The 26,662-nt window shown below is 42.7% G+C and overlaps 1 protein-coding gene across 1 annotated transcript in view; it reads right to left on the minus strand.

The window, feature by feature from the left end:
* MCUB (mitochondrial calcium uniporter dominant negative subunit beta) overlaps positions 1–25,463 on the minus strand; it is a 95,361-nt gene extending 69,898 nt beyond the window's left edge. Inside the window, exon 1 of the mRNA XM_061164221.1 lies at positions 24,915–25,463. Within this exon, the coding sequence (XP_061020204.1) occupies positions 24,915–25,448 (534 nt within the window). The 5' untranslated portion in view covers positions 25,449–25,463. The remainder of the gene's footprint in view (positions 1–24,914) is intronic.
* Between the last annotated feature and the right edge of the window lie 1,199 nt (positions 25,464–26,662).

The following is a 26,662-nucleotide window of genomic DNA, read 5'->3' on the forward strand; positions in this document are numbered from 1 at the left end:
TTGCCATCCTATCTACTCAGTCTAACTTCCTCCTGCACTTACATATCTCATACTTTTTGTGTTAAATCTCTCTGCCTTACCTGCTCCCATTTGGATTGTACTCTGTGTTCCTAAAACAGTCACGTTCCCTGATTCCTGGTCTAGGCTACCGCACTGTAATCAAAGCGACCACTCCTTTACCCGCGCCAACCAGTCTGGCCCGTCTCCCAGAGCACCGTGGCCTGACCGACGAGCGCGGCTGCGCCTCCAAGTACTGCGCAGGTGCTGCCTCAGCCCCTGTGACGGAGAGACACTCACGGCCTGTAAGCGCCAGATTCACCCCCTTCCACTGCTCTGTGAACACGAACCTGCGTTCTTCAAAAGGAGAGCTATCACATACTCTAGCAACTCCACTTCCTGGTATAGATCAGAAGAAAACTTGAAAACTAGTTTGAAAACATATGCACGCCAATGTTCACAGCAGCATTATTTACAATTGCTACCATACGGAAGCAACCTAAGTGTGTATCAACAGATGAATGGGTGAAGAAGATGTAGCACATGAATATATAATAGAATATTACTCAGCCATAAAAAAGAACGAAAACTTTCCATTTGTAACAAAATGGATGGACCTGGCAAGTATTATGCTTAGTGAAGTGAGTCAGAGAAAAACAAATACTGTACCTTTTCACTTATATGTACCTTTTCCACTTATATTTCACTGTACCTTTCACTTATATTTCAAAGAATATAACAAAAACAGGCTCACAGATACGGAGAACAAACTAGTGGTTACCAGAGGTGAGGGGTGAGGGGAGGGGCAGGATAAGTGAAGGGGATTGAGAGGTATAAACTAATAGGTCTAAAATAAGATACAAAGATGTAAAGTACAGTACAGGGAATATATTTTATATTCCCAACACTTGATAATAACTTTGAATGGAGTATATAAAAATACCAAATCATCTCACACTAACATAAGATTGTAAATCAAGTATACTTCAATTAAAAGCAGTGTATGCATTGGTGAACAGGCAGAATATATATGATTTCTTAAACTAAGCTGAACTCTGCCCACCCTTTCTGCCCAATCTTAGGAGTGATTTCCTTGCTCTGAAGCAACACAGAATGACAAATCTTTCACATACCTTCTCAGATGTTTGAAAACAAAGATTTTGCTTCTGCTCTGCCTTCTTTTCACCAGATTAAACACATCCAGTCCCTTTAATCTCTGATATAAATCCTTATCATCTTAACCGCCTTCTGGATGCACCTTCCTTCCACCAGCTTGGCAGCATCCCTTCCAAAGCCCTGCCCCAGTAACAAAACATAATTCCTCACATGATCTGATAGCCTGGTGCAGTGTAACAGGACTATTGCTTGTGATTAAGACTTTGCATCTCCCTTCAATGAGTTAGGAGCCACACTAGCATTCTGGAAATTCAGTGTTCAAAGGTGGCTTGTGGGTCAACTGAAACGCCCAGATCTCTGCCCACAACTACTATCAAGCAGGATTTACTGATCTTATGCTTCCTACCCCCCATCGAGAGGGACTGCTTCCTTCTAGCACTGCTAAACTGCTTTTCCCTTACTATTCTTAAGCAATGTGCCGTGTGCTGTGCTTGGTCTCTCAGTCATGTCTGACGCTGCAACCCTGTGCATCGCAGCCCGCTAGGCTCTGCTGTCAATGGGATTCTCCAGACAAGAATACTGGAGTGGGTTGCCATGCCCTCCTTCAGGGGCTCTTCCCAACCCAGGGATCGAAACCAAGTCTCCTGCATTGCAGGCAGGTTCTTTACCATCTGAGATACCAGGGAAGCCCTCTTAAAGCAACAGCCCAGATTAAAAATACTGCTGCAGTATGGAATAAGAATAAGCCTCCAGTAAAAGATAATTCCACACAACCTAGGATGATCTATTATGTTCAGATATGGCCAGACCAGGCCCAGCCACAGTTCATAATACAGTAAGTGTTCATTTTGGAGATATATTTCCAATTATATATATATGTTACATACATTACCAAATGTTTTTGTTGTTCAGTCACTCAGTCGTGTCTGACTCTTTGCAACCCCATGGACTGCAGCACATCAGGCTTCCCTGTTCTTCACCATCTCCATTGAGTTGGTGATGTCATCCAACCGTCTCATCCTCTGTCATCCCCTTCTCCTCCTGCCTTCAATCTTTCCTAGCATCAGGGTCTTTTCCAATGGTGGCCAAAGTATTGGAGCTTCAGCTTCATCATCAGTCCTTCTGATGAAAATTCAGGGTTGACTTCCTTTAGGATTGGCTGGTTTGATCTCCTTGCAGTCCAAGGGACTCTCTAGGGTCGTCTCTAACACCACAGTTCAAAGGCATCAATTATTTGGCTCCCAAACTAGCCCTTTGAACAACTCTTTCATTGACGTCTCATTTACTGTTTCATGGACAATATAGTGTCCAAGTTCAAGGAATGTATAGGAATCTATGAAAATCTAGCCTTTATAACTATGTTGAAATGCATGAGAAGCAATGAGAAAGGGAAACATTTCTAATATTCCAAAGTCAAAGTTATGCATTTAAGGCTGATCAATAGTGCTATCCAGCTTCACTGGTGCTCAGATGATAAAGAAACCGCCTGCCGCTGCAGAAGACCTGGGTTCGATCCCTGGGTCAGGAAGATTCCCTGGAGAAGGAAATGTCAACCCATTCCAGTATTACTGCCTGGAGAATCCCATGAACAGAGGAGCCACGAGGGCTACAGTCCATGGGGTCGCAAAGAGGCAGACACAACTTAGCGACCAACACTTTACTTTCCATAGTGGTATCACTAAGCCTGACAAATTAAAATTTAAAAGTCTGTGACTACAAAGATGTGATTAAGTAAATAATGTGGTGAGAAGACATTATACGAGGTCCCATGAATAACTCTTTTTGAATATGCCCTGAACTATGGTAGATGAGTCTCAGTGTTATGTTGTTGTTGTTGTTTAGTCGCTAAGTTGTGTCAGACTCTGTGACCCCACGGACTGTCCCTGGGATTCTCCAGGCGAGAATACTGGAGCAGGTTGCCATGCCCTCCTCCAGGGGATCTTCCTGACCCAGGGATTGAACCTCCATCTCCGACTTGGCAGGCCAATTCTTTACCACTGAGCCACCTGGGAAGCCATTATGTTGTATACTAAGATACATTTTACTCTAAGACTCAGCTGCCATCTTTCAACCATCCTAAGCATCTATTTCCCTGGTGGCCTGGTCAGTAAAGAGTCTGCCCACAATGTGGGAGATCCAGGTTCAATCCCTGGATCGGGAATATCCCCTGGAGAAGGAAATGGCAACCCACTCCAGTATCTTGCCTGAAGAATCCCATGGACAGAGGAGCCTGGTGGGTTATTGTCCATGAGGTCGCAAAGAGTTGGACACAACTGAGTGACTAACACACACACACGCATCTACTTAAGATTTCCCTGTTTTAGACCATATTTGTAATAGGCTAGCCTACAAAATGCCACTAAACTCAAATATTAGATATGCACGATACTTTTATAACTTTCACTGCAGCTCCTTTATCTATGACCATAATTCCTCCACAGTAAGTCCTTCTCCGAGACTTACATGGTCAGCATCTTCTCTACCTCTTTTCCTTATCAGGTGTCATTGCACAAACTTGGCCTCAAATCCTAATTGAACCATTAGAATTTACTTCTCTCTCTTGCTTAGTTTAACAAGTATAAGTGAGGCCACACCCTTTCCTATTAAGTTGCAGCCCCGAGGGCAGGTATAATGAAGCAGGTATAATCAGGTGTCAAATGTTCCTGCTCTAACCCAAATTAAAAATGCTCTATTTCCACCATTTCCTTTTTAAGTTTTCCAGGGGGAAATAAAGTTCCCCTGAAAATATCTACTGCTGAAGAATACCATACAAACAAGGCACAACAGAGCCTTGACAATTCAGTGCCCACAAAAAGCAAAACTGTCCTGTTTCTGGCCAAGGGGGACTGCAGCCGAAAAGCTAAACATGCACTAAAATCCTATCTCCCCTTTTCCACGGTTTTCATGTGTTCGCTGGAATGTGGCTCCCAGCCAACACATCTCTCACCTCCCCTGGCAGCTCAGGGTGGCATCTGACCTTTTCAATGAAATATTCAATGGAACATGAGCACAAGCATTACGTGACATTGCCAGGCCCAGCCTGTAACACCTTGAAAAGTCCTTCCACGCTCTTTCGAGTTTGGAAGCCACATTCTGAAGGCAGCAGAGGGACTGGTCGGCTTAGGGTCCCTGAACAACTACGTGGAGCAGAGTTACTGCTGACCTGAAAAGCTTACCTCAGGTGCAATTCCTGAGAGAGGGAAGAGTGACTTAAAGCATACAGAAGTTCATGCACTGTTGGGGTCTTTTGTTTCAGCAGCACAGCTTAGGTAATAGAAAATTCTTAAAAAATTTTTTTAAAGTTTGGGAAAGGAAAAGTGAGGGAAAACATACATAACGACTGCAAACTCTTAACGCTGGTTTCAGATGAAAGACAAATGGCGCCCATGGTTTAACAATCCCAAAGGGAAATAACCTACTGGAATAAAGCCTGGGCCAGCGCACTGCCTCTTGAACATCACTCAGCCACATCTTCACTTCTCACCCATCATGCCACATCTCCCGCAAGAATGAGAACTCACCCCAGGACTCTGATTCTTCCCCTGACTTCAGATGGCAGCTCATAATCTTAGTCCCAGCCATGGATTCTTTTCCTGCTCTCAAGTGCCAGACACCATGACTTCATGGTTAGGTATAAGCCTAATCATGGAAAACTGCTGGAATTCCTACACATTTCCATATTCTTCCTCTTGTTTCTCCATTCTACCAATTCCTGTTATTTTAGCTCCATGTACAGTGACCAGGACTTTGTGATTGTTCCTTATTAATGAAGTCACTGGTCTCATCCCATTATACATATACTGGGTTGCTAAACCCAGATTCATCTCCTAGAACAGCATCCCTATGACTACTGCCAAAAATGGAGTCTACAGATTAGGGACTGGCAAATGATGGTCTATGGGCCAAATCTGGCCTATTGCCATTTTTGTAAACAAAGTTGATAGGAACATAGCCACGCCCTCACACGGCAGCTTTTGTACAGCGATGGCAGCACTGAGCAGCTGTGACATCACAGGCTGCAAAGACTACAGTGCTTACCATCCGGACCTTTAAAGGCTTACCAATGCCTGGTACAGACCAACATCATTTCTCATAAAGACAACACAGCTATCTTCTTATACCTCATTCATTTAGCACCACTGCAAGCACCTGAACTAGCAGAATAAGAAAACCAAAGATAAATAAACATATATATGTGTATATATGGTACCAAGAATATAAAAGATATGTTACTTACTCTTCAGGAGTTGCTAGTGTACAGAGAAAATGAATACTCATGGGTGGAGGCAGAGATGCTGGTAAGATACATACACAAAAAGCCCTAATGTAAGAGAGTGTCCAAGCACCAAATGAGCAGTACAATGAGCCAACTAGCAGACACAGGAGGAAAAGACAGGGAAAAAATGGCAGAGGATCTGCATATACGTCTTCCCAAAGAAGATATACAGATGGCCAATATGTACATGAAAAGGTGCTCAACATCACTAACCATTAGAGAAACGGAAATCAAAACTACAGTGAAGAATCACCTCAACCTGTTAGAATGATACCTGCATGCATGCATGCTCAATCATGTTCAACTCTTTGTGATCCCATGGACTGTAGCCTGCCAGGTTCCTGGAATTTTTCAGGCAAGAATGCTGGAATAGGTTGCCATTTCTTACACCAGAGGATCTTCCCAACCCAGGGATTCAACCTGCATCTCTTGAGTCTCCTGCATTGGCAGGGGGATTCTTTATCACTTTGTCACCAGGGAAGCCCCATCTATTAGATTGGCTCCATTCAAAAAGACAAGAAATAAGTACTGGTGAGGATGTAAGGAAAAGGGAACCCTTGTGCACTGTCAGTGGGAACATAAATTGGTGCAGCCACTATGGAAAACAGTATGGTGGGCCCTCAAAAAATTAGAAATAGAACTACCATATGATCCAGCAATTTGAAAACACTAATTAGAAAAGATATCTACACCTCTATGTTCACTGCAGCATTATTTACAATAGCCAAGACCCAGAAATAAGCTTACTGGTCATCAATGGATGAATGGACAATGATGGTGCATTGGAATATTATTTGGCCATAAAAAAGAAGGAAATACTGCTATTTGAGGGATGGCTGAAATGAATGAAGGAGACCAAAAGGTACAAATTTCTAGCTATATAATAAACAAGTCCTGGGCATGTAAGGGAAGCCCCCATAGCATGGTGACTACAGTTAACAATGCTGCACTGTATATTTGAAAGTTGTTAACAGTAAGTCCTAAAAATTCTCATCACGTGAAGAAAAATTTGTAACTATGCATGATGACAGATGGGTTTTCCTCATAGCTCAATCGGTTAACAGTCTCCCTGCAATTCAGGAGACCTGGGTTCAATTCCTGGGTCGGGAAGATCCCCTGGAGAAGGAAATGGCAACTCACTCCAGTACTCTTGCCTGGAAAATCCCATGGACAGAGGTGCCTGGTGGGCTACAGTCCAAGGGGTCGCAAGAGTCGGACATGACTTAGTGACTAAACCACCACCACCATGGTGATGGATGTTAACTGGACTTATTGTGATGATCTTTTCATAATATATACAAATATCATATTATGTTATACACCTAAGACTAATGTAATGTAGTAGATCAAATATATCTCAATTTCAAAAAAAGAAGGAAAGGTGATTTCCATCTAGTAATCAAGACAGGTTTTATGCAAATGATGAAGCCAAAGTAAAACTTTTAACCAGGAATAGAGCGGGTGCATAGTGGGTAAAGGCAGCACAGGTAAACTGTTACAGTCTATAAAACATATTCCATCCATATACTGTTTTTCTTTTTTCATTTATTTTTATTAGTTGGAGGCTAATTACTTCACAACACTGCAGTGGGTTTTGTCATACATTGACATGAATCAGCCATGGAGTTACATGTATTCCCCATCCCAATCCCCCCTCCCACCTCCCTCTCCACCCGATTCCTCTGGGACTTCCCAGTGCACCAGGCCCGAGCACTTGTCTCATGCATCCCACCTGGGCTAGTGATCTGTTTCACTATAGATAATATACATGCTGTTCTCTTGAAACATCCCACCCTTGCCTTCTCCCACAGAGTTCAAAAGTCTGTTCTGTACTTCTGTGTCTCTTTTTCTGTTTTGCATATAGGGTTATCATTACCATCTTTCTAAATTCCATATATATGTGTTAGTTTGCTGTAATGTTCTTTATCTTTCTGGCTTACTTCACTCTGTATAATGGGCTCCAGTTTCATCCATCTCATTAGGACTGATTCAAATGAATTCTTTTTAACGGCTGAGTAATATCCCATGGTGTATATGTACCACAGCTTCCTTATCCATTCGTCTGCTGATGGGCATCTAGGTTGCTTTCATGTCCTGACTATTATAAACAGTGCTGCGATGAACATTGGGGTGCACGTGTCTCTTTCAGATCTGGTTTCCTCAGTGTGTATGTCCAGAAGTGGGACTGCTGGGTCATATGGCAGTTCTATTTCCAGGTTTTTAAGAAATCTCCACACTGTTCTCCATAGTGGCTGTACTAGTTTGCATTCCCACCAACAGTGTAAGAGGGTTCCCTTTTCTCCACACCCTCTCCAGCATTTATTGCTTGTAGACTTTTGGATAGCAGCCATCCTGACTGGCTGCTATTACACTGGTGTGTAATGGTACCTCATTGTGGTTTTGATTTGCATTTCTCTGATAATGAGTGATGTTGAGCATCTTTTCATGTGTTTGTTAGCCATCTGTATGTCTTCTTTGGAGAAATGTCTGTTTAGTTCTTTGACCCATTTTCTGATTGGGTCATTTATTTTTCTGGAATTGAGCTGCAGGAGTTGCTTGTATGTTTTTGGAATTAATCCTTTGTCTGTTTCTTCATTTGCTATTATTTTCTCCCAATCTGAGGGCTGTCTTTTCACCTTGCTTATAGTTTCCTTTGTTGTGCAAAAGCTTTTAAGTTTCCTTAGGTCCCATTTGTTTAGTTTTGCTTTTATTTCCAATATTCTGGGAGGTGGGTCATAGAGGATCCTGCTGTGATTCATATCGGAGAGTGTTTTGCCTATGTTCTCCTCTAGGAGTTTTATAGTTTCTGGTCTTACATTTAGATCTTTAATCCATTTTGAGTTTATTTTTGTGTATGGTGTTAGCAAGTGTTCTAGTTTCATTCTTTTACAAGTGGTTGACCAGTTTTCCCAGCACCACTTGTTAAAGAGGTTGTCTTTTTTCCATTGTATATCCTTGCCTCCTTTGTCAAAGATAAGGTGTCCATAGGTTCGTGGATTTATCTCTGGGCTTTCTATTCTGTTCCATTGATCTATATTTCTGTCTTTGTGCCAGTACCATACTGTCTTGATGACTGTGGCTTTGTAGTAGGGGCTGAAGTCAGGCAGGTTGATTCCTCCAGTTCCATTCTTCTTTCTCAAGATTACTTTGGCTATTCGAGGTTTTTTGTATTTCCATACAAATTGTGAAATTCTTTGTTCTAGTTCTGTGAAAAATACCGTTGGTAGCTTGATAGGGATTGCACTGAATCTATAGATTGCTTTGGGTAGAATAGCCATTTTGACAATATTGATTCTTCCAATCCATGAACACGGTATGTTTCTCCATCTGTTTGTGTCCTCTTTGATTTCTTTCATCAATGTTTTATAGTTTTCTATGTATAGGTCTTTTGTTTCTTTAGGTAGATATACTCCTTAGTATTTTATTCTTTTTGTTGCAATGGTGAATGGTATTGTTTCCTTAATTTCTCTGTCTGTTTTTTCATTGTTAGTATATAGGAATGCAAGGGATTTCTGTGTGTTAATTTTATATCCTGCAACTTTACTATATTCATTGATTAGCTCTAGTAATTTTCTGGAAGAGTCTTTAGGGTTTTCTATGTAGAGGATCATGTCATCTGCAAACAGTGCAAGTTTCACTTCTTCTTTTCCTATCTGGATTCCTTTTACTTCTTTTTCTGCTCTGATTGCTGTGGCCAAAACTTCCAACACTATGTTGAATAGTAGTGGTAAGAGTGGGCACCCTTGTCTTGTTCCTGATTTCAGGGGAAATGCTTTCAATTTTTCACCATTGAAGATAATGTTTGCTGTGGGTTTGTCATATATAGCTTTTATTATGTTGAGGTATGTTCCTTCTATTCCTGCTTTCTGGAGAGTTTTAATCATAAATGAGTGTTGAATTTTGTCAAAGGCTTTCTCTGCATCTATTGAGATAATCATATGGTTTTTATCTTTCAATTTGTTAATGTGGTGTATTACATTGATTGATTTGCGGATATTAAAGAATCCTTGCATTCCTGGGATAAAGCCCACTTGGTCATGGTGTATGATTTTTTTAATATGCTGTTGGATTCTGTTTGCTAGAATTTTGTTAAGGAGTTTTGCATCTATGTTCATCAGTGATATTGGCCTGTAGTTTTCTTTTTTTGTGGCATCTTTGTCTGGTTTTGGAATTAGGGTGATGGTGGCCTCATAGAATGAGTTTGGAAGTTTACCTTCTTCTGCAATTTTCTGGAAGAGTTTGAGTAAGATAGGTGTTAACTCTTCTCTAAATTTTTGGTAGAATTCAGCTGTGAAGCCATCAGGTCCTGGGCTTTTGTTTGCTGGAAGATTTCTGATTACAGTTTTGATTTCCTTGCTTGTGATGGGTCTGTTGAGATCTTCTATTTCTTCCTGGTTCAGTTTTGGAAAGTTATACTTTTCTAAGAATTTGTCCATTTCATCCAAGTTGTCCATTTTATTGGCATAGAGCTGCTGGTAGTAGTCTCTTATGATCCTTTGTATTTCAGTGTTGTCTGTTGTGATCTCTCCATTTTCATTTCTAATTTTGTTAATTTGGTTCTTCTCTCTTTGTTTCTTAATGAGTCTTGCTAATAGTTTGTCAATTTTGTTTATTTTTTCAAAAAGCCAGCTTTTAGCTTTGTTGATTTTTGCTATGGTCTCTTTAGTTTCTTTTGCATTTATTTCTGCCCTGATTTTTAAGATTTCTTTCCTTCTGCTAACCCTGGGGTTCTTCATTTCTTCCTTCTCTAATTGCTTTAGGTGTAGAGTTAGGTTATTTATTTGGCTTTTTTCTTGTTTCTTGATGTAAGCCTGTAATGCTATGAACCTTCCCCTTAGCACTGCTTTTACAGTGTCCCATAGGTTTTGGGTTGTTGTGTTTTCATTTTCATTCATTTCTATGCATATTTTGATTTCTTTTTTGATTTCTTCTATGATTTGTTGGTTATTCAGAAGCGTGTTATTTAGCCTCCATATGTTTGAATTTTTAACAATTTTTTTTCCTGTAATTGAGATCTAATCTTACTGCACTGTGGTCAGAAAAGATGACTGGAATGATTTAAATTTCTTTGAATTTTCCAAGACCAGATTTATGGCCCAGGATGTGATCTATTCTGGAGAAGGTTCCGTGTGCACTTGAGAAAAAGGTGAAGTTGATTGTTTTGGGGTGAAATGTCCTATAGTTATCAATTAGGTCTAGCTGGTCCATTGTGTCATTTAAGGTTTGTGTTTCCTTGTTAATTTTCTGTTTAGTTGATCTCTCCATAGTTGTGAGTGGGGTATTAAAGTCTCCCACTATTATTGTGTTACTATTAATTTCCTCTTTCATACTCGTTAGCATTTGCCGTACATATTGTGGTGCTCCTATGTTGGGTGCATATATATTTATAATTGTTATATCCTCTTCTTGGATTGATCCTTTGATCATTATGTAGTGTCCTTCTTTGTCTCTTTTCACATCCTTTATTTGAAAGTCTATTTTATCTGATATGAGTATTGCGACTCCTGCTTTCTTTTGGTCTCCGTTTGCATGAAATATTTTTTTCCAGCCCTTCACTTTTAGTCTGTATGTGTCTCTTGTTTTGAGGTGGGTCTCTTGTAGACAGCATATATAGGGGTCTTGTTTTTGTATCCATTCAGCCAATCTTTTTCTTTTGGTTGGGGCATTCAACCCATTTACATTTAAGGTAATTATTGATAGGTGTGGTCCCATTGCCATTTACTTTGTTGTTTTGGGTTCACGTTTATACAAGCTTTCTGTGTTTCCTGTCTAGAGAAGATCCTTTAGCATTTGTTGAAGAGCTGGTTTGGTGGTGCTGAATTCTCTCAGCTTTTGCTTGTCTGTAAAGCTTTTGAATTCTCCTTCATATCTGAATGAGATCCTTGCTGGGTACAGTAATCTAGGTTGTAGGTTATTCTCTTTCATTACCTTAAGTATGTCCTGCCATTCCCTTCTGGCCTGGAGGGTTTCTATTGATAGATCAGCTGTTATCCTTATGGGAATCCCTTTGTGTGTTATTTGTTGTTTCTCCCTTGCAGCTTTTAGCATTTGTTCTTTGTGTTTGATCTTTGTTAATTTGATTAATATGTGTGTTGGGGTGTTTCGCCTTGGGTTTATCCTGTTTGGGACTCTCTGGGTTTCTTGGACTTGGGTGGCTATTTCCTTCCCCATTTTAGGGAAGTTTTCAGCTGTTATCTCCTCGAGTATTTTCTCATGGCCTTTCTTTTTGTCTTCTTCTTCTGGGACTCCTATGATTCGAATGTTGGGGTGCTTCACATTGTCCCAGAAGTCCCTGAGGTTGTCCTCATTTCTTTTGATTCTTTTTTCTTTTTTCCTCTCTGCTTCATTTATTTCCACCATTTTATCTTCTACCTCACTTATCCTATCTTCTGCCTCCGTTATTCTCCTCTTGGTTCCCTCCAGAGTGTTTTTGATCTCATTTGTTGCATTATTCATTTTTAATTGACTTTTTTATTTCTTCTAAGTCTTTATTAAACATTTCTTGCATCTTTTTGATCTTTGTCTCCAGGCTATTTATCTGTAACTCCATTTTGTTTTCAAGATTTTGGATAATTTTTATTATCATTATTCTAAATTCTTTTTCAGTTAGATTCCCTATCTCCTCCTCTTTTGTTTGACTTGGTGGGCATTTTTCATGTTCCTTTACCTGTTGGGTATTTTTCTGCCTTTTCATCTTGTTTAGATTGCTGTGTCTGGAGTGGGCTTTCTGTATTCTGGAGGTCTGTGATTCCTTTTTATTGTGGAGGTTTTACCCAGTGGGTGGGGTTGGACGATTGGCTTGTCAAGGTTTCCTGGTTAGGGAAGCTTGCATCGGTGTTCTGGTGCGTGGAACTTGATTCCTTCTCTCTGGAGTGCAATGGAGTGCCCAGTAATGAGTTTTGAGATGTGTCTATGTGTTAGGTGTGACCTTGGGCAGCCTGTATGTTGGCATTCAGGGCTATGTTCCTGTGTTGCTAGAGAATTTGCGTGGTATGTCTTGCTCTTAACACTTATTGGCTCTTGGGTGGTGGTTGGTTTCAGTGTAGGTGTGGAGGCTTTTGGACGGTCTCTTATTACTTAAAGTTCCATGTAGTCTGGAGTTTTCTGGTGTTCTCAGGTTTGGGGCTTAAGTCTCCTGCCTCTGGATTTTAGTTTTATTCTTCCAGTAGTCTCAAGACTTCTCCTACTGTACAGCACTGATAATAAAACTTCTAGGTTCATGCGAAAGATTCTCCCCCATGAGGGACACCCAGAGAGGTTCACAGAGTTACATGAAGAAGAGGAGAGGGAGGAGGGAGATAGAGATGAGCAGGAGGAGAAAAACGGGGACTCAAGAGGAGAGAGGCAGATTTACGCGGTTGTCTGTTCCCAGAGTGTTCTCCGTAGCCCAGACACCCACAAAGATTCACAGAATTGGATTGGGAAGAGAAGGGGAAAGGAGGAAATAGAGGTGCTCTGAGGTAGAAAACGGAGAGTCAAGATTGGGAGAGAATAATCAACACACTCCTGAATAAAAATGGGAACTGAATATTGGATTCTTAAATGTCCACAATTTATATCATATACTGAAAAACAAAGATTAAAAGTCTAGAGTAGAGGTTAGACTCTTAAAAATACTATATTAAAAACAAAAACCAAAACACACACACACACACAAATTTTAGAAATATATATGAAGTTCAGCTTAAAAATAGGGCTTCTCTTTTTTTTTTTTGTAAGGTTATAGTGTAATGAAAATGAAAATTAAGGAGTAGTAGAGGGGTAATAGAGGACTTTAAAAGGAAATAAGAGAAAAAGAAAAATAAAAAATAGGAGAGAAAAAGGAAAAAAAAACAAGAAAAAAAATCTTTTTCCTAATTAAAAAAATCATAAAAATCTATGAAAATGAAAGTTAAGGAGTAATGGGGGAGTAATAGGGAATTTTAAAAGAAAATAAAAGACAAAAAAGAAAAAAGAGAAAAAAATTTTTTTTTACTTAAAAAAAAAAAAAAAAGTAAAAATGCATCTAGGAATTTCTCTGGAGCTGTTGCGGTCAGTGTGGGTTTGGTTCAGTTTCAGATAGCTCCTCGTTCCAGCTTACACTTCTCGTTCTCTACAGGCCCCTTCCAGTGTAGTCGGTATTACCTACAGGGATTTTAATCTGTTGCACCAGTCCCTTCTGAAGCGGTTCCCTTTGTTTATTTGGCTTCTGTTTGCCGGTCTCTTCAATGCCTAATTTCCACCCTGACACAGGCGAGCGGAGGTGGTCTCTTATTCAGGTAGCTAGATCCGTCGCGCTGCGGGGAGCGGCTGGCGCTGCTTTCCCCGTCTATGCTGCTCAGGCTCCCGGCTGCTCTATATGGAGCGTGCCCTGCGCTGCACGCAGTTCCAGCCCTCGGGTGTTCCAGAAAAGCGCGGAACAAAAAGCTGCGCCTGCTTTTTGTGCCTTCCCCGTCCGAGCGGCTTAGGCAGCCAGGAGCTTGATGGGCGCACCCTCCCCGCGTGCGGCGCACCTTCTCCCCTCCGCGATCCCAGCCTGTTTCCGCCCGCGCCAGTCAGGTGCGTGCGCCTTCTGCCCTCCGCGTCCCCAGCCCCAGTCCCCGCCCGCGCCAGTCGGGTGCCTGCGCCCTGTGTCTCGCCTCGACCCTCCCGGCGGATGTCGACCATCCAGAATCTCAGGAGGTCTTTGATTAGAAACTGGAGGCCTGTTTGCAGTGTGGTAGGGTACGCGGTCCTTGGGGCCGAGCCTGCCTCTTTCCCCTCCCCCCTGCCTCCAGCCTCCGGCAGGGCTGGGCCAGTCCGCAGCCTGCGAGCTCTTCTCTAGACTTGCTCAGTCCCTTTGTTCTGCGAATTGGCCGGCAGTGTGTTCGGGCCGGTTAATTTTCTCTCTCTCTTTTGCTGTCCCACAGTTTAAGTTGGTAACTCACACAAGCTCCCTCCGATTGTCCTCAGGGCACTTAGGCCCGCTCCTCTCCATTCTGCCCCCACTTGCTGGTGGCGGATGCGGGCGTCTGGGGTACTTTTCTGCTGGGAGTTGCTTTTAGGCACGTAATCTGTGGGTTTTATTTGTTGTTCCCCTGCCAGTCAGGTTGCCCTCCGAGATTCAAAAACTTCCCCCAGACCCGCCAGTGCAAGAGTTTCCTGGTGTTTGGAAACTTCCTCTATTCTCCCTTCCTGGGACAGATCTCCATCCTTAGCTCTTTTGTCTCTCTTTTTATCTTTTATATTTTGTCCTACCTCCTTTCAAAGACAATGGGTTGCTTTTCTGGACGCCTGATGACCTAAGCTAGCGATCAGAAGTTGTTTTGTGAAGTTTGCTCTGTGTTCAGTTATTCTTTTGATGAATTTGTAGGAGAGAAAGTGGTCTCCCCGTCCTATTCCTCTGCCATCTTGGCTCCTCCCCTCCATATACTGTTTTTCAACTTCAGGTTTCAACCACTGGTAACGATGCTTTGGGCATTTGTAGTACTGCTTTCTGAGAGCCTCCAACAGCATCAGCCTCACAATGTCTTGGGCTCATCTCCCCGTTTTTCTTGCTCTTCTGCTTTAATCTAATCATTCACAGACTTCCAGCTGGGCTGCTCTTCCACCGGACAAGATAAGGCACAAACTAAGCTGTTGTAAGGAAGAGACTGAAAAGCACATGGAGCTCCAGAAATGACTCCTTTTCTGGTAGGTAGGCAGTTGAGGGTAAGAGGACATTAATGCCATCCAGGGGTCCAGGTTCCTTCTAGCTAGTTGCTCCACCATCATCTAGAGAGTTATATGCCCCCACAGGGTCCAGCTGGCCCATCCCTTTCACATCTATATTCCAACCCATGGGAAGGAGAAAACAAAGAAGACAGAACAGAAATCAGTTTCCTTAAGGATGTGAACCAGAAATTACACATTTATGCCATGTGGGCTATCCAGAATTTAGTCATGTGCTAGCTGCAAAGAAGGCTGAAGAACAGAGCACCTCGGAATGGTCCAATACACTACAGTCAGAGTGCCAAGACTAGTGATGCCAGAGAAACAGGCTAGGAAATAGGAGGATTTCACCTGTTTTTTCCAACATCATCCATCCCCAATCTAATTTTTTAGTGCAGTGTTCCCCAAATTGTGTCCTATAGACCACTCTTCTGGGAGAAGCTATTAGGAATGCTGTGGAGTGACAGAAGTCTGTGATCAACCTCCTTCCCACTCTCAGATCATCCTGCTGCCCGACAGCAAAGGTGTGCAGCCAAGGAACACATCTAACTTGGCAGGGCTGAGCCCAGAATTCTTCAGACTTAAAAGAACAGGCAATCTGTTTTTTCTGTATCGTCTATTAACACCCTAGGAATCAATGTCCAACTACAGGGTGTCAGTTTGTGATACAGAGTTTAATTTAATAAACATAATTTCTACAAGGTTTTAACATGGCATCTAAAACTCTAATCCAAGTCAAATCAAGAACCATACTTCACAGAGAAAGCTTCCTGCCACCTGATCAGAGGGCCTACTAGACCCCCAGTTCCGCTCAGAGTCCAACTCACTGTGCTTACACCCTTTCTTCCTACTCTAGATGTGTCTGCTAGCCTCTTCCTCACCCCTACTCTCAGAGCTTAGTTGAAATCTTACCTCTTTTCATCTCCAATTTCTATTGCTGTTTCTTCTCTGAATTCTTCCAGTATTTACTGTCTCTGATATTTGACTCTCATGAGCCAAATGGTGAATAAACATGTATCTCTTTTATGTATAGGTACATTGTCTTGCATGTAATCTTTAAGGATCTTTTCTGCAAGCTTTCAGACCTAGCATGAACCATCACAACTCCCATTTTATAATGGATTTTAAGAGGATTATCACTCTAAATTATTGACCTTTTAATGATTAAGTTTTTAGTGCCGATGTGCTCAGTCGTGGCTGACTCTTTGCGACCCCATGGACTGTAGCCCTCCAGCTTCCTCTGTCTATGGAATTTTCCAGGCAAGAATACTTAAGTGGGCTGCTATTTTCTTCTCCAAAATTTTTAGTACCAACACTAATAATTTTGGGCAATCACAAAACAGCACGTCACAAAACAAAAACCAATATGATCTAATATGCTAGGAATTCCATTTATGAACATCCTCATGAGAGAAAAGCGCTGCCTTCCCCATATGTAAGGAATCACCCAAAATCACCACCACGCTTACAGAACAGCCAAGAAAACACACGCCAGGCTGTCCTGACAAAATTTATGTTTCATTAAATCATGTTGACTTAAGTCCTTTAAAACGCCTGACGTGAAAGCATATCTGAAACAAAACAATGAACCAAAATCTACTTGAATACCACAGCTTTAATATAAATATGATATATGAAGATTATTTTGATTAATCTTAAAACAATCTTCAACATTCAAGGCTCAAATCACAAGAGGTAGGTAAGAACACTTTAGGTGTCTCCCTGGCTGGAGTCAGTGGGGAAGAGGAAATTGAGAAGGTCAGGTGTGAAGAGAATCCACCATGAAGGTAACCTATATAATATTTAGTTCTTTATCATTCAGCCCTTCATTCCTCTACCCAATAAGCATTTATTATGTACCTACTGTGACAGGGCAGAAGCCAGAGATAAGGAGAAACAGTTCTGATCACAAAGGGCTGAGAGAATCCAAATGGGAAAATCATATGAACCCAACTAATGCTAATACAGGTTAGAGTGAAGCCTTTTCATACTGTTCGTGGCATTCTCAAGGCAAGAACGCTGAAGTGATTTGTCATTCCCTTCTCCAGTACTGCAGGTACCGTGGGAGTGAAAAGGAAGTGTAATTAATTCTGCTGGCAGAGACCTACAGAGACTGCATAAAGACTGGGGCAGGGTGGGTGGGTACTGGAACTCAGCCATGGAGGATGAGACTTCAAAAGGTGAAAGGGAGAGTGATCGGGGGCAACATTGCCAGTGGAACGTCATAAAGGCCACCAGGGACAAGCCCCAAGAAGAGTATGAGTCGCTGTGGCTGATGTGGGCCTCGTAGAGCATGCAGTAGAAAGTGAGCCTGGAGGGATGAAAACATGATTTCTGGGTCAACTGTAGCTTATGTACAAAGCTTGCTTACCTTGGTTTCACTAACAACAAACCCCCAAAACCACATTTGCAAGGTCAAAATAAACCATACATTCTCCTGAAAAAATGAAAACTGCTACATGGTACATTCTCTGAAACATTCCCAAAGCAGAGTTACAGAAATGAACTTACAGACCATAAAATGTCACAACAAATATCCTCTAGCAAGGGCTTAGACAGCCAGCACTATGCTGTTCTGTTTGCACACATTTTCTAAAACAAAATTTCAGGTTTATGGTCACATTACTGTCAGTCTCTCTAATAAAAATGCACACTTGTATTTCAGCTACATTACTGGCTGAAAAAGCAGTTTTTCATCAACAGCTTTTAAAAATCCCCTCTTCAAATATCCCATTCATCCACTAGTGTTCAAGCTGGATTTCAAAAAGGCAGAGGAATCTGAGATCAAATTGCCAACATCCGTTGGATCATCGAAAAAGCAAGAGAGTTCCAGAAAAACATCTACTTCTGCTTTGTTTACTATGCCAAAGCCCTTGACTGTGTGGATCACAACAAACTGTGGAAAATTCTTAAATGGATGAGAATACCAGACCACCTTACTTGCCTCCTGAGAAATCTGTATGCAGGTCAGGAAGCAACAGTTAGAACTGGACATGGAACAACATACTGGTTCCAAATCGGGAAAGGAGTATGTCAAGGCTGTATATTGTCACCCTGCTTATTTAACTTATTTGCAGACTACATCATGAGAAATGCTGGGCTGGATGAAGCACAAGCTGGAATCAAGACTGCTGGGAAAAATATCAATAACCTTAGATATGCAGATGACTGCAGATTTTCTGCAGATTCCCTTATGGCAGAAAGTGAAGAAGAACTAAAGAACCTCTTGAGGAGAGTGAAAAACTTGGCTTAAAGCTCAACATTCAGAAAACTAAGATCATGGCATCTGGTCCCATCACTTCATGGCAAACAGATGGGGAAACAATGGAAACAGTGGCTGTCTTTATTTTGGGGGGCTCCAAAATCACTGCAGATGGTGATTGCAGCCATGAAATTAAAAGATGCTTGCTCCTTGGAAGAAAAGTTATGACCAACCTAGACAGCATATTAAAAAGCAGAGACATTACTTTGCCAACAAAGGTCCATCTAGTCAAAGCTATGGTTTTTCCAGTAGTCATGTATGGATGCGAGAGTTGGACTATAAAGAAAGCTGAGCACTGAAGAATTGATGCTTTTGAACTGTGGTGTTGGAGAAGACTCTTGAGAGTCCCTTGGATAGCAAGGAGATCCAACCAGTCCATCCTAAAGAAAATCAGTCCTGAATATTCACTGGACGGATTGATACTGAAGCTGAAACAGCAATACTTTGGCCACCATTGGAAACGACTCTGATGCTAGGAAAGATTGAAGGCAGGAGGAGAAGGGAACAACAGAGGATGAGATGGTTGGCTGGCATCACCGACTCAATGGACATGAAACTGAGTAAACCCCAGGAGCTGGTGATGGACAGGGAAGCCTGGAGTGCTGCGGTCCATGGGGTCGCAAAGAGTCGGACATGACTAAGCAACTGATCTGAGCTACTAGTGAAACTCATACCAAAACAAACAAAATACTTGACACAAAGAGACAGCCACACATGAACACACACACACACACACACACACACAAGTAAACACACAGAAAAGTAACAAGGGTTTGTCAAGAAAATTTATAACTTCTTCTTTCCTCCAATCAGGCTCAGGGCGTTTATTTTTACTATCATATGTAAGAGCTTTAAGATAAGTGAATTCATCCTTCAGTCTCAGAAATGTAATTTAAGCAGCACATTCAGTATAAAAACACTCCTACAACAACAAAATAATTGAGAGTTCCCAGTGGAGTTAAATATACTAGGATTACCACCTGTGTCCAAAGCAGTTTTATAAACCAAAACATCTTACTCAATCAGGTAATAAGAACCTCGGGTAGAAGCCAGACTCACGGTGTGACCCTTGTCAATCTTGAAGACTTTTTCCGCCCCTAAGTTTGCCACAATAAAACTGTGCATCTGTCAGTTTCTCGATAAGAGGTTCAGTGTTTCACGGCACTTCCTGATTCTGTGCACAACTCTTGCTCCATTTCTTGCCTCTCTTTTCAATGTTCCTTATTTCTGCCCTCAAATCTATTCAGAGAAGTCTTTTCAATGGACTCTGTTGACAGTGCAAGTTTCACACATCACTTCTCATCAGCATCGAGCTGATGAATCCTAGATCAAGCTTTGATTGTCTCCCAACAAGCTGCTGAACAAATGCCTGGACTGCATGCTTTCTGTTCCTGTAAACTAAGGTAAAAACGATGTAAAACCAAATAGCATCATTTATGAGTTAAATAGGAAACTCAGCATAAAGAGTTGACCCAAACTTTATTTTTTACCCAGGTGAGACTAGTGGAGGTAAGAAGGAGCTAGGAAGATTTAAGACAGGTATGGGTAGTAAGAAGCAAAAAGGTGAGACGAGAGTCAACAACCTCAGTACCATTGCCTTTAAGAGACAATCACACTTGTCAATTACAGTTCAAAACAAAAAAGAGCACCATGGCATCAAAAGTCGATTCTTAAGGCATCTCAGTACAATACAATCAGTATGTGTGCACTTGCTATGGGTGAAGCACCCAGGAGACTGCACAGAAGACTGATTCGCCACGCTTCTGTCATAAACTGTGCTGTGCCTAGTCGCTCAGTCGTGTCTGACTCTCTGCGACCCTTTGGACTGTAGCCCACCAGGCTTCTCTGTCCATGGGATTTCCCAGGCAAGAATACTGGAGTGCATTGCCATTTTCTCCCCCAGGGGAATCTTCCCATCCTAGGGATTGAACCTGTGGGATCAAATCCAGGGATTGTCTATGTCTCCTGCAATGCAGGTGGATTCTTTACCCGCTGAGCCATCGGGAAGCCTTTGAACATATTTGTTCAAACACCAAAGAGCTGATTTTTTAAATTTAATAAAGCCTTCTTTATGTACCACTTTTCCCTATTAAAAGATAATTACAGAAAAATGGGTGAAGATATGAATGGAGGGGAAAATTAAGGCAGAGATGATGAAAACTCTCTGAGTATAGTAAATGAGTATGGTAAATAGATAAAAGGCATGTCATAAGATCTTTCACGTTTGTTAGAAGGTGGGTTGAAAATCTGACTCAAGGCTTTCTGGCAGCCAGAGCATAGAGTGAACACCCCTGGCTGTATACTCCACTGTCTGCATAATAAACCCCAAATCAACTCGGGGGAAACCCAATTCTAAGACTAAAACTAGACAGTAGTATCTTCCACAGGTCCTTATAAAAGGCACCTCTTAACTGACCACCACATTTTATAGTACTGTTTCTTAAAAGGTATGCCAGTGAAGAAAGTTCAGTAAAACATTTGGGTGGTGGATCCCACACCATGCAGTCTAAACACATAGCTCAGAAGAAAAGAGCTGGCATTTGTTTTAAAAACCAGGAAAATTAATACTGTGGTAAGTTAAATGGGATCAAAAATCAGATACTTCTCAGATACAGCTAAGATAATGCTATTTTATTATTAACATCTATTGGCTTATAGCCTGTAGGTTAGGCCAAGACGTCTATTACATAATGGTTTTAGGGTTCTAAAGCTAGATTCTCTTGAAAATCAACATTTCACAGATTAAATCACTAGCAATGACAGAATTAAGTATTAGAACACAACAAACCATAATTTCTAATACTACTATGTCATGCTCACCCCATGTCAAATAAATTCCAGTTTCTTTTTAAAGGGGAAAACAGTTATTAAAATCATTAGTTAAAACTGCCACTTTACTGACTGCCTAAGATCATAAAAGAGGATTTTCAACCACTAAGACATTCTGACACTGACAATATTTTATTCAACAGTGTATTTACAACCTGTGGTAAAAATAATAAAATGGCAATTTTAGAGATGAAAAAGGCTTTTGAGACCACTTAGACAAATCTTGTTTTGAAAAGGGAGTAAAACAGGCTCAAGTAGGATGAATGACTTGGCTAAGTTCAGGAGCTAAGTGGTGGCAGGGCTGGGTTGACCGTCAAACGTTCCATTTGCCTAACACCAACGAAATTAGCTGCTCATTTTTATTCTATGAAGTAAATACATTTCATTTACACAGCTACTGATCAACCAACATCTAGCCTCTGGTTTTTTACTGCAGTTTCATAGGTTCCACATTCAACAAATATTGAATATTTATCTGTCAAGCTACAAAATGATTTTCCAACTTAGATCGTGCTGTAAAACAGAATCCTGTTAACTTGAAATAAACAGTAAAATAAAAATAATAAAACCCAGCACTAATACCTAAGCACTGGGAAAGTAGTAATGTTTAACATTTAATAGACAAAATGGTCTAGAATTACTCTGAGACCAAAGCATCCATGTCATCTCTACAGTGTAAGTACAATCATAGAGAGACAGCTCTGAAATCAGGATTATAGACTATAACTTGCCAATTACAAACACATGACAGAGAATCATAGGAAAGTATCAAACAAGAATGACACGTCTATTAAAGATGAAAACAACTTCTAAATTGACATTTGGTGGTGGCATTAAAGGCTTCCTTGGTGCCTCAGATGGTAAAGAATCTGCCTGCAATACAGCAGACCACGGTTTGATCCCTGGATGGGAAGATTCCCTGGAGAAGGGAATGGCTACCCACTCCAGTATTCTTGCCTTGAGAATTCCATGGACAGAGGAGCCTAGTGGGCTACAATCCATGGGGTCTACAAAGAGTTGGACACAACTGACTTGAAACATGTTTATGCTTTGTTTCTAGGGATTAGGGGGGAAAAGAAAAGCACAGGCAATACTTAACTTCTCTGCAAAGTACACTTGAATTTTTAAAAATTTTAAACTTATGTAGCTTATGTAGAGACCCACATACAGTGCCAGTGGCTTGAAATCACCTCAGGGAGTCTCTTCAGCTTAGTAACAGAAGACCCAAATTAAGGAAGGCACAATAAGGCTGGAGCTTTCTGTTTAGTGATTAATTCATTAGGCATCATGATCACTCGAAGCTGTGTCCTTGAAAACAGAAAGGCCAGCAGGAGCTGTGGACTGCCCCACCAACCACTCAGCAACAGCGCAGGAGACAAGCAGAGATGTGGGACCCCCCCCCCACTGCCCCCCACCCCCGAAAATGACTGTAGACGCTAGGCCATGCCGTAGCCAAAGGCAACACCACGTGCTCTGGTTCTCTTATGCCTCAGCCTAAATGTGTCCTTTAAAAAGCAATTCAGTTATACTAAACATACCCATGTTGACAAACTTTCTTTCTACCCTCAAAATACTGGCAATTACTCACCTACCATGTGAAACATATAAACTGTCTATTTTTCAAAATCACCAAATGTTCCTGTAAGGCACATTCATACTTTCAGAAAAGGCCAAATATAATTGGGAATGCTTACTTGAGATACTATTAACGACAAGTCCTTGCAAGCTAGGATTTTATGAGCTGTCAGGTCACATACATCACTTTTTTTCCCCTGCTGCTTTCAGAGGCTCTAGGGATCTGAATGTTTACAACAAAATATAAAGAGAAATAATACTTGTCTTTAGTCACAGCACTTTTCATATCAAATGGGGCAATCACAAAACAGTGAGATCTTAGAATGAAAGATGTCCTTCACAATCAGTTAATTTGATTTACAGAAAATGATTTAGCAGCCTTAACTAAAACTCTGAGGCAGTCAGGATATTTGTCAATTTCTTTATGGTACAATTTCAAACAGCATATAAAGAAGCACATTCAAAACGTCTCTTTATTCTTTGGGGGTCTTCAATTAGACAAGTAAAATGATGCAAGCATTTCCATTTCTAAAGTTCAGCAAATTGACTTAACAGCACAGTGAAGACTTAAAAATCTACAAATTAGTAACAGTCAAACATAAGGCTTCTTCAGATGATTACATAGAGGCAACGTGATAACCAGAGTTCTCCTATAATTAAGCCAAGTAAGCCCCACGGTAACATTTTCGACCTCTTTAAAAGAGCACCCAATTCCTGCTGGGGCATGCAAAGGCACTCCTCGGATAGCATCAGGTGGGAAACATGGAGAAAAGAGCTTAGAGTTGACAATCTGAGAAAGAGCAGCCAGTCTGAGGACCCATAAAACATTCTACTCAAAATGTTAAATAGATTTAACAGAAAACTGACTCAGTCATTTAAATTTAAATGGTATATAGAGAAGGGGGGGGGTGGTCCTTGTATTGGGTTGTTTACTGTTTGGTATATTTTGACTGTAAAGTACAACATTTATACTAAGACACAAATTTCACAAAATGAAAAAAAAAAAGCCTCTCTCCAATTAAGTCTACCATTTCTTAAGTCTACCATTAAGTCTTAAGAAGTTTGCCAACCCCCCCCCCCCAAAAAATAAGAAGTTTGCCCCTTTCCTAGTTATAAGGAACAAAATGTCCTTCCTCATTCTCTTTCAAACTTTCAGGGAAGGCATTTAAAAACGCATTTAAAGATTTTTTTCCATCATTCCAAGCTCTGAGAGACTTGGAGAGGAAAAGAAAAAAGAAAAAAATGAACAGGAAGTGAAAGTGACAAGAAAATGGTAACGACATCACTTGCAGCTTTTCTTTTACTGAGCACAACTCAAGGGGAAAAAACACATCTTTTTGTCGTTAACAATCTGAAACTGATTTATGAGGTGGGGAAGGAACTCAAACTCAAACCACGCGCTCCCCAACCGCACACACCTGGAAGGCTCGATTTAAAAAGTCTGTCTTTCCTCATCAGGCTCTGAGCTGGGGCACCTGAGCTCCTGTCCGGCTCCGCCGCAACCCCAGTTACTACCCGCACTGTCCCCCCCGTCTTCCTTGCCTCTTTGAGGGCACATCCTCTCCCCCTCCTCCTCCGAGCGACGGTTCCACACAGACCACATACAAGTGTCAGGCCATTTGTTACTCACCAGCACACACTCATGATTCACCCGTCTCTCGAGTCTCGGAACAAAACGCGCGTTTTTCTTCCCTCTTCGAAAGGGAGGTGCTGGCGGTTTCCAGGACGGGCACTTGGCTTTCCCACCACAGCGCTCACTCGGGGCAGCACTCCAGCCGCCCTATCGTTTCCTCAGCCCCCTTCGGCACCGATGATCCGGCCGCCAGCAGAACGGCTCTGAAAACTTATTCCAGACAGCGGTCTGGACGCGGACACACTGCCTCCCGGGGTATCTGTGCCGCCCGCACGCCCCGGGCCGCAGCCTCACGGCCCCTGCACCCCAACTTCACCGAGGTCACGCGCCGGCGCAAGTCCCCGCCGCCCGGGCTTTCCCTTCCCCGGCTCCGGGGGTGACTCCGATTGTGGACACCCGGCCCGCGGCCGCAGCCCGGGCGACCACTTGCCGTCTCGAAGCCGGGCGGACGGGCCAGCAAAACGCAGGGCATGTCCCTCCGCTGGGCTTTCGCGCCCGCCGAAGTTGCCCCACGCAAAGTTTTCCGGTCGCCTCCCACGCCCCGGGCTCGGGCTTACCTGGGGCATCGGCGGCCGCGGAGGCGCCCGGCCTTGGGTTCCGGGGGTCGGCAGCAGCCGCGCGCGCCAGGGCCAGGGGCCCCTCCGGAGCATCATCCCGCCGGGCGCGGCGCTCCCGCTCCAGTCGACCGGCCGTCGTCGGCGCCTTGCCGCGGGGAGCCGGCGTTCTCCGTGGGCGCAGCCTCGCCGGGCCCCCGCCTCCTGGCGCCGCGCGGCGCGGGGAGGGCTGACGGGAGGGTGTGTCCGTCTCCCCTCGGCTCGTCTTCGCGCGCACCCCGGCGCGAGGCTGTTTTCTCTCCTCCGACCAAAATTTGAACAGCGGGTGAACGCGGGAGGGCGGGGTGGAAATAAAGCGCCAGGGAGCCGCCCTCCGCATCTCGGGTTTCGAGGGGCAGCGCGGATGCCGCGCCGGCCTCCTTGCCGCGGAAGCCCTTTCTGGAATGAAGGCGGCCGGCCCCCGTGTACCTTGCCGGCTGATTTCAAAGCTCGCGAGTAAATCTGGGTCCTCGGTGCCCTAGGGGCCGTCTGCTCCATTCCAGCCCGCCGGGCGGGGAGGCATGGGGCGAGCGGAGAAGAGCCACGGCCATCTGGGAGAGACGGGGGCTCTCTGGAAGTTTCCCTCCTGGACTGAGCAGAGAGGAGGGAGAGAGCAGGCCCACCGAGCCGCCACCTCTCAGCTGGCTTTAAGGCGTTGGGCTGTGGTCGTCCCAGGCCCCAGAGGTGTTTGTGGTTCACTAAAATGGTGACCCACCCAGAGCTCTTTGGGACAGTCTTTCCCACAGCCGAAGTGGCTTCTTCTTTGAAGCACGGGTTTAACTGAAGGAGGTGAAAGTTCTTAGTCTTCCCAGTGATTGGGAGATCTCAGTGTTTGACTTGGAGACATTTTGTTTGTAAAAACCACAAACCATCTAAAAGAAGCCTAGCCCAACTTTCACATAGCCTCCTTACCACGGAGTTGCTAGACAAAACACAGGATACCCAGTTAAATATGATTCTCAGATAAACAACATAGTTTTTTTTTTTTTTTTAGTATAGTGAAATTCGCTCAGTGGTGTCCAACTCTTTGCGACCCTCATGGACTATACAGTCCATGGAATCCTCCAGGCCAGTATACTGGAGTGGATAGCCTTTCCCTTCTCCAGGGGCTCTTCCCAACCCAAGGATCAAACGCAGGTTTCCGCCTTTGCAGGCGGATTCTTTACCTACTGAGCCACAGGGAAGCCCAGGAATACTGGAGTGGGTAGTCTATCCCTTCCCCAGCGGATCTTCCCGACCCAGGAATCAAATCCGGGATACCTGCATTGCAGGAGGATTCTTTACAAATTGAGCTATCAGGGAAGCCCTTTTTTAGTATAAGTATGGCCCAAATATTGCATGGGTCACATATTCTTTTTTTCTAGAATATTTGGGACATACTTATACTAAATTATTTATTTCTTATCTGTAATTCAGATTTAACTGGGCATGCCCCATTTTTATTTGCCAAATCCGCAAGAGGCTTGAGTTAATGAATTAGTTCACAAACAATGCAACAAGTGGCAAATCTCAACTGATGACTATCTCCTTTCCTTACTGAAAAAAAATAAATGTAAGTTTCTATGATAGCAAAAACTGTGTCACCGCTTAAGGCTTATTTGTATGTGTTAATGAGCATCTGTGTTTCAAAATACCATTGCTCTTCACTGAGAGTGACACATTAAACAATAAGTCCGCATGGGAAGTAATTTACTTTACCTGAGTCCTAGAAG

The sequence above is a fragment of the Dama dama genome, chromosome 17 (genome assembly GCF_033118175.1).
Source record: "Dama dama isolate Ldn47 chromosome 17, ASM3311817v1, whole genome shotgun sequence".
In the NCBI taxonomy this organism is placed as follows: Eukaryota; Metazoa; Chordata; class Mammalia; order Artiodactyla; family Cervidae; genus Dama; species Dama dama.